This window comes from Mandrillus leucophaeus, unplaced genomic scaffold, assembly GCF_000951045.1.
Source record: "Mandrillus leucophaeus isolate KB7577 unplaced genomic scaffold, Mleu.le_1.0 Scaffold14, whole genome shotgun sequence".
In the NCBI taxonomy this organism is placed as follows: domain Eukaryota; kingdom Metazoa; phylum Chordata; class Mammalia; order Primates; family Cercopithecidae; genus Mandrillus; species Mandrillus leucophaeus.
In genome coordinates, this window is record NW_012101365.1 from 3,594,367 (window position 1) to 3,610,225 (window position 15,859).

The 15,859-nt window shown below is 52.5% G+C and overlaps 1 protein-coding gene across 2 annotated transcripts in view; it reads right to left on the reverse strand.

Moving 5' to 3' along the window:
• Window positions 1–9,103, reverse strand: part of LDLRAD1 (low density lipoprotein receptor class A domain containing 1) — an 11,411-nt gene extending 2,308 nt beyond the window's left edge. Inside the window, exons 1-5 of one of the 2 annotated variants that reach the window (XM_011973800.1) lie at window positions 9,087–9,103; window positions 8,335–8,390; window positions 5,209–5,337; window positions 3,117–3,254; window positions 1,254–1,382 (exon numbers count right to left, since the gene is read on the reverse strand). In XM_011973800.1, coding sequence (XP_011829190.1) covers window positions 1,254–1,382; window positions 3,117–3,254; window positions 5,209–5,337; window positions 8,335–8,390; window positions 9,087–9,103 — 469 coding nt within the window. Of the gene's footprint in view, window positions 1–1,015; window positions 1,383–3,116; window positions 3,255–5,208; window positions 5,338–8,334; window positions 8,391–9,086 lie in introns of those variants that run through there. The other variant, XM_011973801.1, reaches the window with a different exon arrangement.
• Between the last annotated feature and the right edge of the window lie 6,756 nt (window positions 9,104–15,859).

Consider the following 15,859-nt stretch of genomic DNA (forward strand, 5'->3'; position numbering starts at 1 on the left):
TATGTGGTCGCGGCAGAGACGCCTCGGAATACAGTCGCAGTACTTGAAGAAGGTTGAAGGACAATGCCACCACCCAGGGCCACAGGGTGGGCACACAGTCACTGGGGAGACAAGAGCCAGCAGGAGAGCAGTTGCTGTGTCCTGGAATGCTCTGTGCAGCAGGGCACTCCCTAGTTCTGAAACCTGCTCTAGCTCCCCATGGCCCCAACCTATCTAATATGGGTTGAGTGTGTTCCTAGTTTTCCTGCAGCAGAGAGAATCTAGACTCCACAGCTCACAGGCTATATGACTTTGCTCACCCTGTCTGAACCTGTTTCCTAGTGTGCTCAAGCTTGTTATTAAGCAAAGGATGTCAGGCAAAGTCCCAGGCACATGGTAAAGGCTGCAATATGAATGGGTGCCCTTCCTTACCCTAAGTCCAGCCACATTTACCTGCCATGACTCCCCGAGAGTGCTCCTAGCCTTCTCTCCTCTGCTCAGGCCTCAGGCATTCCTCCCCACACACCCAGCCTCTGCCTACTGAAACCTGTCTATTCTTGGTCTTCCTGAATGCCACCTCTTCTGAGAAGTCTCCCTTGATTCCTCCAGGTCCCCAGCATCTCCTTTTGGCATCAGCATGATGTAAGTCCTGGGGGTAGGACACAGGCTTGATTCCTGATGTCCCCCACCTGAATCTGATACCAGGTGTGTTCTGAGCACCCCACCAGTGCTCAAAAAATGTTTGTTGATTGACCACTGGGGAAGAAATTGAGAGGAAACTCTAGGGCAGCTATAGGCCTTGGGACTTGGATCAGGAGGCCTGGGTTCACACCTGAGCTCCCTTCCTGTCATGCACTGTACTAATTTTCTCTGCTCAAAGCCTCAGTTTACTTACAAACAAATTGGGGCCGATGATTCCTGCCCTGCTTTCCTCACAGGGTTATTGGGAGGTGCAGAGATGAGGGAACCCCAGGTTCAAATCCCAGCAGGGTCACGTATGTACTCCTTGCATGACCACCTTCTGGGACCCAGTTTTCTCATCTGCGCCCTTGAAGGCGACTTCCCCACTGCAGAAGAATGAGCCTCCAGAAAAAGTCACTTGGAGTGGTGGTGAGTACCCCACCACAAGATGTATTCAAGCAGGGGTAGAGAACTCCTTCCTAGGATGCAGAGAAGGCATGCAAAGGGGAGCCCTAGAGATTCCCTGGTCACCCTTTGCCCTCTGGCTGCTGCCCAGCCACCGGCTCCAGCCCAGCCTGTGCCCAGACCCCCACCTGGGCTCAGTTCATCCGAGCAGTCCCCACAGTTGTTAGTGCCATCACATTTTTGGTCTGAGTAGATCCAGGAGGCCGGGTCTCCACAGTGGGCCACGAGGAAGCGGGGGAGGCTCTGGGGCACATCTCCTGGGACAGAGGAGGCAGGAAGAAGTTCACATCTGGTCACAGCTGTCTGAGGGTTATCTGGAGAAGGATTGGCCACCCTGGCAGTTGCCAAACTCAGGATCAGTGACCATCCAGCCCATAAGGGTGCAAGCAGAAGGTTTCCTGGGGAGGCAGCAGAGTCAGAGGGAGAGGAGAGCTCCATCGCTGGACAGAGGCCCAGAGAGCTGCCCCCCACTTCCTCAGTTCCTCCCCAGCCGTGGTGTGTTCCTGCCCCACGCCACTGCTGATCCTATGCCCCTCCACAAAGAGCCTCCTTAATACCTATCCTAAACCATTCCACTTTCAAGTTCAGGTTCAAGTTCCATCACCTCCAGGAAGCCTCCTCCAACTGGAGCATCACAGGAATAAATGTGCAAGTCTTACAGTTGGGCCCCGGAGCTCAGGGGATGTAGGGTTCACACACCTGGTAAGGCAGAGTCGGAGGACCTTTCTTGAAAGTGTGTTCTGTTAGGCAGCAGTGTGATAGGGCTACCAAAAATTCACACAAACTCAGGCCACACCACTAGAGGTAGAAAACCTCGGGCAGGGAGGGAGCAAGCTTCTGTTCCTTAGACTGCCCAGACCCAGCCAGAAGCGCCGAGGATGTTTCTGAGGCCTGTCCAGGGAGGGGGACATGGGCAGTTGGTATTTATTCTGTGGAGCATTGATGGAATGGGGAGGGCCAGGAACTCGGTCACAAGGGGGCTGACTGTGACCTAGAGAAGGGGATGCGGCCTAGACAAGAGAACCCTCATGGGGGGCAAGGGAGTAATCTTCAAATCCATGCAGCGCCACCATGATGGCAGGGATTAAAGCATGGTCTATTGGGGCAGGGTTGACAGAAAGACAGAGTTGGAACCAATCGGGGAAGAACCACTCTGGGAGGCAGCTCTAAGTTTGGGACAAGGAAAACCTTCCCATGGAAAAACCTTCCAACCCTTGCATCTCAGGGGGTGCAAACGGAGGCCGGGTGGCCTGGGTTGGGCTTGCTAAAGAGGGGACTGGGGATGAGCTGGGGCAAGGACTAGATGTTTTTGAAATTGCTTCTCGTCTTGAGGGTCTTTGATGCAATGACTCGCCCTCCATGAGCTCCCCTACCCCACCCACTGCACCCCTCCAGGCTCTCTCTCTCCTGTGGGGTCAGGCTTCTCTCTCCTGAGAACATTCTGGTGTCTGAGGTCCGGGGCCAGGTCTTCCCATTCATTCATTTGCTCATTCATTCAGCAAGCCATTCTGAATACCCCTCTGTGCTAGGCGCTGGGGCCCCCATATCAAGCGGACTGGGCCTGCCTCAGAGGAGTTCACAGTCTGATGGGGGCAGCAGATGTGCCAATTGAGTGACAACCAGTGTGACGAGGGCTGCGACACAGGGAACCACAGGGACTGTGGAAGCCCAAGGAGACAATTTAACCTCGTGTGGGAGTCAGGGAAAGCTTCCTGGAGGAGGTAACACTTGAACTCTGCCTTGAGGGATGAATACGGGTTCTCTGGGAGTGGAGATGCACAGGGTGAAGGCGTTCCTTAGTAGGGGCATGTATGTCCCTGACTGGGACCAGGTCGGGGCAGGCGTTCCTGGCTGAAGGCACTGGAGCATCAAAACCATGGGGACGTGAAGGTGCCTGGTGTGTTCAGGGATGACTGAGCTTCAGTATGGCTGCAGAGAGAATTAGGCTGTGGGGGAACCCCTGGGAGGGGCAGCACCGAGCAGGTACTCACGGCACAAGCTCTCATCCTCATCCTTGCCGTGGGTACAGGTGCGAACGCCATCACAGACCCCACTGGCTGGAATGCAGCTCCTCTGGTCATGGCACAAGAAGCCTGTCCTATTTGTCAGTGTTATACAAGCTTGGGCTCCTGAATGGGTAGGGGAAGGCCCTGGAGGGTCAGGGGTGGTGCTCACAAGGACAAACTTTCCTCACCTGAACTCCACCTAGAGCTGGCCTGAGGGGCTAGAGCAGTGGGGAGGATGAACCCAGCGCCATCAATGGGGTTCAAGCCCCAGCTCTACCCACTGCCAGCTGCCTGATCTCGGGCAGATGACCTGACCACCTTGAGTCTCAGGTTGTCTGCAACATGGGGATCATAGCACACACCCCGTGGGACTGTTGTGGGGATTAAATGAAAGCATCTCTGTGAAGAAACATAGAACAGAAAATGTGCAGGACAAGTAATGGTTCTCTCCTGTATTGAAAACTTATTTACAGTGTCACGGGAAGCTTCTGAGGACAGTGTTCAATTCAGTGAAGTGGTTGTAATGGTGAAGCTCCTGGTATGAGGTTAGAGTGTCAGAAGCAATACACTTGGGCTGGCTGGAGGGCCATATGTCATAATTCCTTCTATCTGGGCACAACTGCAAAGCACTTTCATATCTTTATTCTATAGTTCCCCAAACACCCCTGAGACACGTCATCATTGGCCCCCCATATGGGAGGAGAAAAGGAATACCCACTCCTAGGGCTGCCGCAAAGAATTAAAAGACGGAAACCTGCGGACAAGGTAGGGGGAACCCCTTGGCCCCATGTGTGTATACGTGTGCATAATTGGGGATGGGAGCCGGTTTGTGCATTTGTGTTTGTGCATGCGTGAACCACCTCTCAGTCCCTGGGCAGCCTCAGCTAGTGTGGGTGGGGGGACGGGGGAGCAACTCTCAGAGACACTCATGTTGACACAGACACACACACAGATGCACACACACATGAACACATGCTCACACACAGACAGCTGCACCTACATGCACACTCACAGATACACAGACAACAGATGTGCACACATGCACTGACACACACACGCTCTCACACAGACATGAACATGCATACACAGACAGCTGCATATACCCATAGACACACAAAACACACAGGTGCGTGCACGGACTCATGACTGCAGCTGCTCATGTATTCGCATCCACCTCAGGGCCTGTGTTCCTGCACGGGCAGCGGGAGAGCTGCGAATCTCAGCCCCTGGCCCTGCCTCAGCCCTCTACACCCACCCTGCCCGGCTGCAGAGCCATCCTGCAGAAACATCCACCTGGTGACACTTGCCCCCAACTTAATCTCCTGTCCGTGGCTCCTGGACTATGACCTCCCTTCTCGGTGCAGCCTGTGAGGCCCTTGGCCCCACTTGTCACTCTAGCCCTTCCTGCACACTGGCCTCTTGCAGTCTCTTCTTCTCTTCCTGCTTCCTCCCACCCCTCAGGGCTCCACACAGGCTGTTCCCTGTTCCTGGGATGCTTTTCCTGGCATCCCCCGACTACTAATACCCATTGTGCCTACCCTGACTCCTCAACGAGGCTAGACTCTCAGGGATCCCAGGGACCCTGCTGTAACATGTATTCATGTCGAGACTGCTCTCAGAACAATTATTAGCTCCATGAGGGCAGGCACTGTCTTGGGGTTGTTCACCCCTGAAGCTGGGGCTGCAGGCATGTATGGGATGTGACCCTGTCCCCCATGGTGGAGATGGACACACAGATGGATAGCACTACCCCAGGGTGCCCAGGCCAGGGGAAGAGGAAGTATAGGGACTGTGGGGCTGAGAAGAGGCTTGTAACCCAGCCTGGGGGTCTAGGAAGACATCCTGGAGGAGGTGACTTCAGAGCTGGATCCTCTCAGTAACCATGTCACAGATGTGCAAATGGAGGCTCAGAGACTGGTACAGTCAGTGTGTGTGCAGGTGTCTGTGCGTGCACCTTAAAGAATTTGTCCAAAGTCATCTGGTAGAGAAGCCAGGCAGGTCGGGGCTCCCTCGTCTCTCTGTGTCCCCCCATGCCCTTCCCACCGGGTCTGACCCACGCTTTCTTGGCTGCCCTGACTGGGGGTGCGTGATGGGAGTCCAAGGATGGTGACCAAGGCGATGAGGGCGGCCAGAGTTGCCAGGAGGAACAGCAGAGAGGCAGAGAGGCAGGCCCCGCGACGCGAGCAGCAGAGGGGGCCGCAGCCTGCTGTGTGGGGGGAAACAAGCCCGGGGGTGGTGGTGATAGGGGCCAGCACTGGGAACAGGGAGCTCCCTTCCCGCCATGCCCGCTGCAAGCAGCCCGTCCCCAACCGGGGTGAGCAGAGCAGGGATGGCTTCCCTGGAGGAGCAGCTCCCAAGCCCTCCGTGATGCTCTTTGTTCTGCCTGTGGGCCCACCCCACTAGATGCCACCCTGGCCCGGGGCCCACAGATGACTGAATGGCAGAGGCGGACAGCCTCCTCTCCCACCCGCCATCAGGTGACCTCCTCAGGACACTGGGAGAGATGGACGCCTGTGTGTCCAGCCCCCACCTTGGGGCAGAAGCTCCATTAGGCCCTTCATAACCATGGTCTTTATTTTTCAAAACAAACTTTTATTTTATCAATGAGGAAACTAGGGCTCAAGAAGAAAAGATTCAGGTCACCCCAGGTAGAGCTGGCGTGTGAATCTACACCTGTTTGATGCCAAAACCCATGCCCTTTTCACTGTCCCAATTCACTGTCCATTCTGGAGTCTGCCGGGATGCACGTCGGAATCCCAGCTCTACCACATCCTCCCTGGGCCACACTGAGTAAGCCACTTCACTCCCCTGTGCCTCAGATTCCTCATGTGGAAAATGGGGACCACAGTAGCTACCTCCGAGTTTGTTGAGAGGATTAGAATTTGTTGAGTTAATGTGTTAGAACAGTGCTCAGCACATAGTAAGTGGTGAGTATGAGCTATTATTATTGCTTTTTAAAAAATTATTATTTTTTATATTTTAGGGATAGGGTCTGGCTCTGTTGCCCACGCTGCAGTGCAGTGGTGTGATCGTAGTTCACTGCGCCCTGTAAGTCCTAGGCTCAAGCAGTCCTCCTGCCTCAGCGTCCCAAAGTGCTGGGACAACAGGCGCGTACCACCGTGTCTGGTCTGTTATTGCTTGTTGAGGACTTACCATGTGCCGCGCCTTATTCTAAGTGCTATGGAGATAGCAGTGATAGGGGACCTCCCTACTCTTGTAGAACTGCACTTTAATTCTCCTTTAATTCTCTCCTGCTTACAAAATAATAAAAGAAGGCTTTACTGAGGACCTCCTGGGTGCCCTGCCGTGCAGCTTGCCCTGGTCCTTGTCCTCTGCAGCTTGTTATTGCACTTGGAAGGCAAGGCATGGACATGTCTGAAGGAGCATGGGAGCTACTGACCTGCCCAGGCCACAGGTACCTCAGAGAAAGGGGCAGGAGCAGGTGTGATTCATCCCTGTGACCCCAGAACCCAGCCCAGAGCCAGGCATGTAGTGGGGGCTTTTGTTTTTTTGTGTTTTTTTGAGACGGAGTCTCACTCTATTGCCCAGGCTGAAGTGCAGTTGCATGATCTCGACTCACTGCAACCGCTGCCTCCCGGGTTCAAGCGATTCTCCTGCCTCAGCCTCCCAAGTAACTGGGATGACAGGTGCCCACCACCATGCCTAGCTAATTTTTGTATTTTTAGTAGAGACGGGGTTTCACCATGTTGTCTAGGCTGGTCTTGAACTCCTGACCTCAGGTGATCCGCCCGCCTTGGCCTCCCAAAGTGCTGGGATTATAGGTGTGAACCACCGCACCGGGCCTGGGGCTTTGTGAACACTGTGAATACGCTGACCCCGGGGCCCGGGAGACAAGAGAAGGCTCCCAGTATGGGTCAGTCCAGGTTATTTCCAATCCATTCACATTTCCAATGCAGTGTCCTCAGAAGCAGAGTGGGATTTCCACAGGCAGAAGAGGAGGGTGCAAAGAGAGGGCATTCCAGGCAGAGGGCGTGGCAGGAATAAAGGCCTGGTGGTTGCAGGTGGCCGGGGGCGGTGGGACTCCAGGATGGATGTGCATTGGGAGGGGAGACAATAGCAGGAGAGGCAGCATAAATCTAAAACCTGTCATCCCTACAGCCCTAGCTGGTGGCTCTTTGGCCATCAGCAACCTGGGTAAACTCAGGTAACCAGGGAGGCAGCGTGACTCCGGGCAGGGAGAGGTGTCCTGATCAGCCAAGCAGCTCCTCAAATATTTGTACAGCACAGACCACGCGCAAGGTGGGGCAACGGGAGAACCCGCGGAACCAAGGCCCCTGCCCAGGTGAAGCTGTTGCACTTCAAAGCCAGAAAGCCCTTAGGTGCCAGTCCCCTTCCTGGACCGATGAGGAGAAGGAGGCGATTCTTTCCACAACCGCGCCCATCATGAGTCAGGACTTAGAAATAAACAGACACCAGCTTGGAGCAGCAGAAGCCCTGGGGCTTTGTAACCAGAGACACCTCAGTTCACATTTGAACCCTGCCTTCCAACCTCCCGGCTGTGTGACCTTGGCCTGGTTACCCAACTTCTTTTCGTTTCAGCTGCCTCATCTGTTATTGCCCCATAACAGGGTCCCTGTCTCAGAGCTGTGCTGAGGATTAAAGGGATCATGCAGCACCAGGCACATAACTGGGGTGGGATTCTTCACAGCTGGTATTTTAATCTGCCTCTCTCAGTGTGTTTCCTCATTGATCAAATGTGGGCCAAGCCAAGGCATATACAAAGCTCAGTACGTGTGTGTTTCTTCCTTCTTCTGTTTTCAGAAGGGTAAAGAGAACTGTCCTGGTCACACTGTGGGCCAGTGGCACATAGTAGGGCTAAATAAAATGTGTCACTTTATCCCTCAAAGGTAAAGAGAATTGCCCAGGTCACCCACTGAGCCAGGAATTTGGTGCTGGTTCTTTTCCCTGTGTTAGAGGAGAGCACTGTACGCAGTTTGATGCCTGTGAGGTAGGCAGCACACAGTAGGTGCTTAATACATGCATGTGCGTGGAGAGAATGAATAACCCTATTAAGCAAGTGACTGACAGCATGGCTGGCCAGGAAGCTGGGAGCAGACATTAACCTGGAGGCAGAGGTCTGAGGGGAAGCGGGAGCCTCGAAGCCTCCTCATGCCTCTATAGCCAACTGCTAGCTTCAGAGGAGCCCCACAGGGCACTGGTCCCGGGCCCTCCGGTTCTTTACCTTCCCCTCCAGGGTGGGCTTTGGGTCCAGCAGCAGCGTAGTCATTCTCTCCCTGCCCAAGAGAACAGAGTGAGGGGTGGGCTTAGGTGAGGTGAGCTCCAGCCTCAGGGAGGCAGACAACAGGGCTTTCAGAGGGGTCACAGAGAGTCTTAGGTGGAACCACGGGTCCCTCACACCCCAGCATGCTTACGCCCCAGATGCCTCATGCCCGCTTCCTATCTCCACACCTTTGCCTGCACTGTGCCCTCTGCCTGGAATGCCTTTTTCTCTGGTGTCCCCCTGACAAACATTCATCCTTCAAACCGGCTTGGGCAGCAACTCCTGGGTGAGGCTTTCCCTGATACCCTCCTCCCCAGTAAAGCTGGCCGCTCTCCCCTCCCATCCACCTGGCTCCTCTGTTTCCATACCAGCACTTGCCACCTGGACTGTATAGCTGTGTCACTGGTAGGGTCCCCTACACCCTGGGAGTGAGCCCCGGGGCAGGCCGGGGGCTGATTTTCCTCCGTGTCTCCCATGTATGCCCACTCTGTACTGCCCACTCTTCATCCCAAGCTTTGCTCTCCCAAGACCAGGAGCCTGGTCAGGGCAACTCTTTCCTGGGGACAGCTCTCACCTGGGGACAGCTCTCACCTGGGGACAGCTCTTACCTGGGGACAGCTCTTACCTGGGGACAGCTCTCACCTGGGGACAGCTCTTACCTGGGCACAGCTCTCACCTGGGGACAGCTCTCACCTGGGGACAGCTCTCACCTGGGGAAGACCTTGTTCATGTCTTCAGCTTCCAGCTCCCTGGCCAGGGCTGTGTGCAGAGAGCTCAGCACGGGTTCCCTGCCTTGTCCCCAGGGCCAATCTGGAGGAGGGACAGGCGGGAGGCCTTGCCCAGGCCACACCCTCCCTGTGGGCAGTCCCCTGCCAGCTGCCTTCCAAGCAGAGGCAAGGAAAGGAGGGCCCCGCTCCTGCCAGGCTATTCCCTCATCTGCCATCTGACAGCAACATTGCGAGGCTGGAATCTTCATCCCCGTTCCACAGATGAAGAGTCAGAGGTTCAGAGAGAGAGAAACTGCCCCAAGTCTCACAGCACATGGGAGGAGTGAAACCCAGAAACTTTTCAGGAAGTGCATTGTCCTCCACATCAGTGATGGAACTGGCGGAGCTCAGGTTCCAGGGGTATGAAGATGCAGGCAGAAACTCCCAGAATTAATGTTTCTGTGGCTAGAAAGTAGGGGTCATTTTCTCATTGATGTTCTTCTGTTCAACTACATAGGTAACCTAGATTGAAAGAATATGCATTTTCCACTAAAATTATAAAGCAAATGTAATTTTAAAGTATTTCACTTAGAAACGTGGCAATGTGAATTTTTACTGTCCCTGAGGTGGTGCCCGAGGTAGGGAAGAGGTGGGAGGTTGGTTGCTTGCCTGAACAACCCCTTCTATGCCCCCAGGGAGTGGGTTTCCCTAGCAGCCTGTCCCACTGCTGAGCAAACCAAGGCCCTGGAATCTTGAGGGACAGGTACAAGGACCCGGTCCAAGGGAGGGGAGGTGTCTACCTCCAGAAATGAGCTCAGGAGTTCTTGCACCTGCCTCTGATGCCCATAGATTTTCCAACCTGCAATCAGCCTTTTCTTTTGCATTGGAAAATAAAATGATGAATCCACGTGAGGCCAAGTGGGAGGCGCAGACACAGGGGCAGCCCTTGGGAGGCAGGAAGTAACACTCTGAAGAGCTGAGCCCTCGGCCAGGAGAACGGGACTCTCATTAGGGCCCTACCACTGGCTCTGACGGGCTGCTCACTCCCCTTCCCTGTGCCTCAGTTCCTTCATCCAGAAAATAAGGATGTAAACTAGATGAAGGGGGTGTTTTAGTTTAAGGTTACCCAGAATCAGACTGTAAGACCAGATGTGAGGGCAAGTAGATTTAATTGGGAGTGATCCCAGGAAACGCTGGTCGTGGTATGAGGGAAATGAGACAGGGAAGAGAAGGATCCAATAACAGGTGTGTTATGAAGCAGGTTCCCGCTGTGGGCAAGTGGAATTTAGCCCTGCTGGGGCACTCGGGGAAGCCAGGGGAGAAGATGCACCTCAGAGTTATCCCACTCAAGGTCGGGGGAACTGGGGTATTAATCTGCCAGCTTCTGCCAGTCCTGGTTGAGAACGGCCAGAGGAGGCCAGGCATGATGGCTCATCCCAGCACTTTGGGAGGCAGAGGCGGGTGGATCACCTGAGGTCAGGAGTTCAAGACCAGCCTGGTCAACATGGTAAAACCCTGTCTCTACTAAAAATATAAAAAATTAGCTGGGCATGGTGGTGGACACCTGTCATCCCAGCTACTCGGGAGGCTGAGGGAGGAGAATCGCTTGAACCCGGGAGGTGGAGGTTGCAGTAAGCCAAGATTGCGCCATTGCACTCCAGCCTGGGCAACAAGAGCGAAACTTCGTCTCAAAAACAAAAAAAGAGACTAGCCAGAGGGTGTTCATTCCTTGCACCTCTGGGCTGCCTTAGGAAAGGAGATGCCAGTGTTGGCAACTTGACAACTGCATGCTAGGCTAATATGTCCTGAAATGGAAAGGGTTGATAGCATGGGCAGGGCACCCATGGTCCCTGCTAAAGACACTAACTAGATTTTATATGGCATGCCAACTGCAACTGATGGGAAAAGGCTCTCTGCAACATGGGTTCAGGACTGTGATTGACCAGTGATGCCTGCCGTGGGTGTAAGAGTGGAGAGGGGTATCAGACATGATGACCATTTGCCATTCCTGAACCTATTAATGCCCTTCAGCCTCTGGCCTTCCTTGACTCTGTGATTCTTAAGTGTTCCTCTAAAAAAAGACTCCTCGGGCTTTGAAATGCACTTTTGTCTGCTGAGTCCGGATACAGCCACATACAATTGTGCTGAAAGCACTGTGCTCTCCAGGGCTCAGGGTGTCACCAAGAACCCTTGGGGGAAAGGCAGCAAGGGGCCTGGTGACATGAAGGAGAGGCCCTGGTGCCTCAATTCTTGAACTTCCTGGAATCATATCCCCTCCAATTCACAGTCTCACTCTCAAGGGGAGGGCACGGATGGAACGGAGGCAGATATTATTTACTGAGCAGCTACTGCGCTCCAGGCACTACACCACCGCCTTACACACGCCCTCTCCCTTGATCTTCACAACAACTCTGTTAGATAGGTAATATTATTACACCCACTTGACAGATGTGGAAACTGGGTTCAGAGAGGTTAAGTAACTTGCCAAAGCCACACAGTGAGTAAACAGCAGAGCAGAGATTTTAACCCAGGTCAGTTTTGACTCCAAGCCTGTGGACCTGTGGAGTTGATTCGCACTCCCTCCCTTGTGGATGAGAATTTCTGATGATCACATGTCCGTCAACACTTAGTACCATCAGACTTTCTGGCGTCCACCAGCCTGACAACTGTGAAATACTATCAGTGCTGTCAGGATTTGCTGTCCTCTTTTGCTTAACCTCAGACGTGTCTCATTCTAAAGCAGGGAGAGGCTGGGCGCTGTGGCTCGCACCTGTAATCCCAGCACTTTGGGAGGCCAAAGTGCGCAGATCACTTGAGATCAGGAGTTTGAGACCAGCCTGGCCAACATGGTGAAACCCCGTCTCTACTAAAAATACAAAAATTAGCTGGGCATGGTGGCGCATGCCTGTAATCCCAGCTACTTGGGAGGCTGAAATGGGAGAATCGCTTGAACGAACGGAAGGCAGAGGTTGCAGTGAGCCGAGATCGTACCACTGCACTCCAGCCTGGGTGACAGAGCGAGACTCTGTCTCAAAATAAATAAATAAATAAATAAATAAATAAATAAATAAATAAATAAAGCAGGGAGAATGGTGAGGGACGGATGCAGAGTTCTAGCAGCAGCTTAAGGTGGTGCCCATACGAGGGTTAGAGGAGGAAATTGAAAAGAGTGGAAACAGGGCTGCCAAAGTCCCTCAGGGAAACTCAGAACTTTGATCAGCAGAGTCAAAGGGACCTGAGGCTCGGAAAGCACAATGGCCTCATTTTACAGAAGGGGGATCTAAAGTCTGGAAAGAAGAGGGGACTTGCGCAAGGCCATACCATGGTCAGTGCCCTAGCACAGCGAGCACTCCTTCCACAGCAGCAGATGGCCTCAGGAACATTGGCATGTGCAGCCTCAATTTTTTTTTTTTTTTTTTGAGATGGAGTCTCACTCTGTCGCCCAGGCTGGAGTGCAGTGGCACGATCTTGGCTCACTGCAAACTCTGCCTCCCAGGTTCATGCCATTTTCCTGCCTCAGCTTCCCAGTAGCTGGGACTACAGGCGCCCACCACCACGCCTGGCTAATTTTTTGTATTTTTAGTAAAGACAGGGTTTCACTGTGTTAGGATGGTCTCGATCTCCTGACCTCATGATTTGCCCATCTCGGCCTCCCAAAGTTCTGGGATTACAGGTGTGAGCCACCATGCCCTGCCCAGCCTCAATTATTTTTAGCCTCACTGTCTGTCTTGCCTAGGGTAGAGGCCCCAGGCTGCCAACCTCGTGTGTCCCAGCAGTTGCTCCTGAAGGGCACGGTTCAGATGCTGGGCCCACGTTGTCCCCTCCTTCAGCTCTCTTTCTGGTTAGTTAGAACTGATGGCAGGGGCTTTCACTGCCTGTTCTTGTCCTGGTGGGAGGCAGTTGTTCGGATAGTTATATCATGAAGATTAATGGCTTGGGCTGTAGTAAACGACTTCCACTTCCACCCTGCTGGGCCCTTGGCCTTGACTGGGACCCCTGGGCCAGGGCTGGGTAAACTCCTAGCAAGAGCATACGTTTTGGAGCTGATAGTCCAAATGGTTTCACCACTAGCTGAGCGATCTTGGCTGGCTCACTTAACCTCTCTGAGCTTCAACTTTCCCATCTCCCACTCTAGACTTCTTTCCCCTTATTCCTGAAGAAAGAGGAGGACAGGAGATCCTACCCCACTGGGTGGACCTCTCTGTCCTCCCTCCTCACCCAACACCATGCCAAGCCCACTCTCTTCACCTGCTCCAAAATCCTTCTCCCTGCCAGGCCCCCAGAAAAATGTTTCAAAACCTTAAGAAAAATATGGAAAGGTGGCTGGGCACGGTGGCTCACGCCTGTAATCCCAGCACTTTGGAAGGCCAAGGCGGGTGGATCACAAGGTCAGGAGATCGAGACCATCCTAGCTAACACGGTGAAACCCTGTCTGTACTAAAAAAATACAAAAAATTAGGCAAGCATGGTGGCGGGCGCCTGTAGTCCCAGCTACTTGGGAGGCTGAGGCAGGAGAATGGCGTAAACCTGGGAGACGGAGCTTCCAGTGAGCCGAGATTGCACCACTGCACTCCAGCCTGGGTGACAGAGGGAGACTCTGTCTCAAAAAAAAAAAAAAAAAAAAGAAAAAAAAGAAAAAGAAAAAAATATATATATATGGAAAGGTAGGAAGAACAATGTAAATAATGTAACAAATAATCATGAATCCAATGAGTTAACGAATGTTAACATGTAGTCAGTTTTGCTCCAGATTTTTTTCAGCACAATTCAGGGCCTCTGTTGTTTTCCCCAGTTGTATTTCTTCTCCTCCCTCTCCAGAGTTGATCAGTTTCCTGAGTATGGCATGTATTCTTCGGTAACTGGTTTGTATATTTTTAACATATGGGTATATATGCATGAAAAATATGTAGTGCTGCCTTTATGGCTTTTTAAAAACATTGACATAAATATCATCTTAGTGTACATATCTCTATTGCTCTTCACACACACACACACGCACACAGACACATCTAGTTAGTGTGCATATCTCTCCTGCTCTTTACACACAAACACACACACATACACACACACACACACACACACACACCCCTAGAGTCATAGTGTAGCAAACTGCTCTGCAAAGGGAGTGACCTTGCATTCTCATCAGCAGTATGTGAGAGCTCCTATCTCACCAGCTCTTGAAATTGCCAGACTTCCTGACACCTGCCAGTCTGGTAGGTGTGGAATGGGATGTGGTTTAACCTTCGCTTCTCTAGTTAGTCCTACTGCTACCACCAATTGCTAACATTTATGGAGTTCTTTACTTTTGTCACATACTGTACTACATGCTTTATGTATATTCGCTGATTTTGTCCTCCACAGGAGATGGAGACTATTATTATTTCCATTTTACACATGAGAAAACTGAGGCACAGAGACGTGAAGTTACTTGCCCACGGTTTGCAGCCACTAAGTGGCAGAGCCAGAATTCAGACCTGGCTGGCTGAATTCACTCTTATCCTTACCTACGAATTCACTCTTATCCTCGCCACTCGAAAGTGTGGCCAGTGGATCAGCAGCACCCACATCACCTGGGAGCTGGTTAGAGATGCAGATTCCCAGGGCTCCCCAGACCTACCACACCAGAATCTGCATATTGACAAAATGCCCAGGAGATTCAAAAGCACATCACGTTGGAAAAGCACGGCCCTGCCCTATGTCGTTATGCAGCTCCTTTTAAAATACACAAGTGGGTTTCCTCGCTCATGAATTGCCTTTTTGTATCTGTTGCCCATTTTTCTATGGGTGGTTGGTCTTTTCCTTATTGATTTATGAATTTCTTTATGATGGATTTGAATCGTTTGTTATGTGGGCTGTAAATCTCTGTCCCAGTCTGTGGCTTGTCACTTCTTAGGATGACTTCTGCTGGCTCCTTCTGCCTTTCTGAATCCATCGTTCTTGCCAGGAGCCTTCTTTGCCTTTGCCTATACCTATATTCTTTATGCTCTGTGTCTCCCTCTTAGCCTGGCTGTGGCTAAGGGAGAGTCACTGGACACGAGGTCAGCAAACCTCAGCTTGAGTCACAGACCTGGGTTTTCATCCTGACTCTGCCAAATTGAGACCTATCTAATTTAAGGTGGCGAGCTGCAGACTCTCTCAGTCTCAGTTTCCTCATTTGAAAAATGGGGATAAGAGGCTGGGCCAGTTGGCTCACGCCTGTAATCCCAGCACTTTTGGGAGGCCGAGGCAGGCGGATCACGAAGTCAGGAGATTGAGACCATTCTGGCTAATATAGTGAAACCCCGTCTCTACTAAAAATACAGAAAATGAGCCGGGCGTGGTGGCCGGCGCCTGTAGTCCCAGCTACTCAGGAGGCTGAGGCAGGAGAATCGCGTGGACCCCGGAGGCGGAGCTTGCAGTGAGCCGAGATTGCGCCACTGCACTCCAGCCTGGGCGATAGAATGAGACTCTGTCTCAAAAAAAAGAAAAAAGAAAAAGGAAAATGGGGATAAGAATCCTTAATTCAAAGAGTGGTGGCTGGAATGAAGTGAGTGCACATATGTGACATTGCCCTGCACCCTCTAAGGGTGGAATATTGTTTCTGGATGCCTTGGTCTGTTTCCAGTTTCGGAGATTGACCCAGGGACCTGAGAGATCTGCTTCTAGACCTGCCTATTGGTGAGGCCCAGCCTCTGCTTCGGCATAGATCATTCCTTCTCTATCCCTCCCGCAACTCTGGGATACTGGCTGGCTGCCTCTCCTCTGTGTTTACTCAACTGTATCATATACAAGTTAAACCC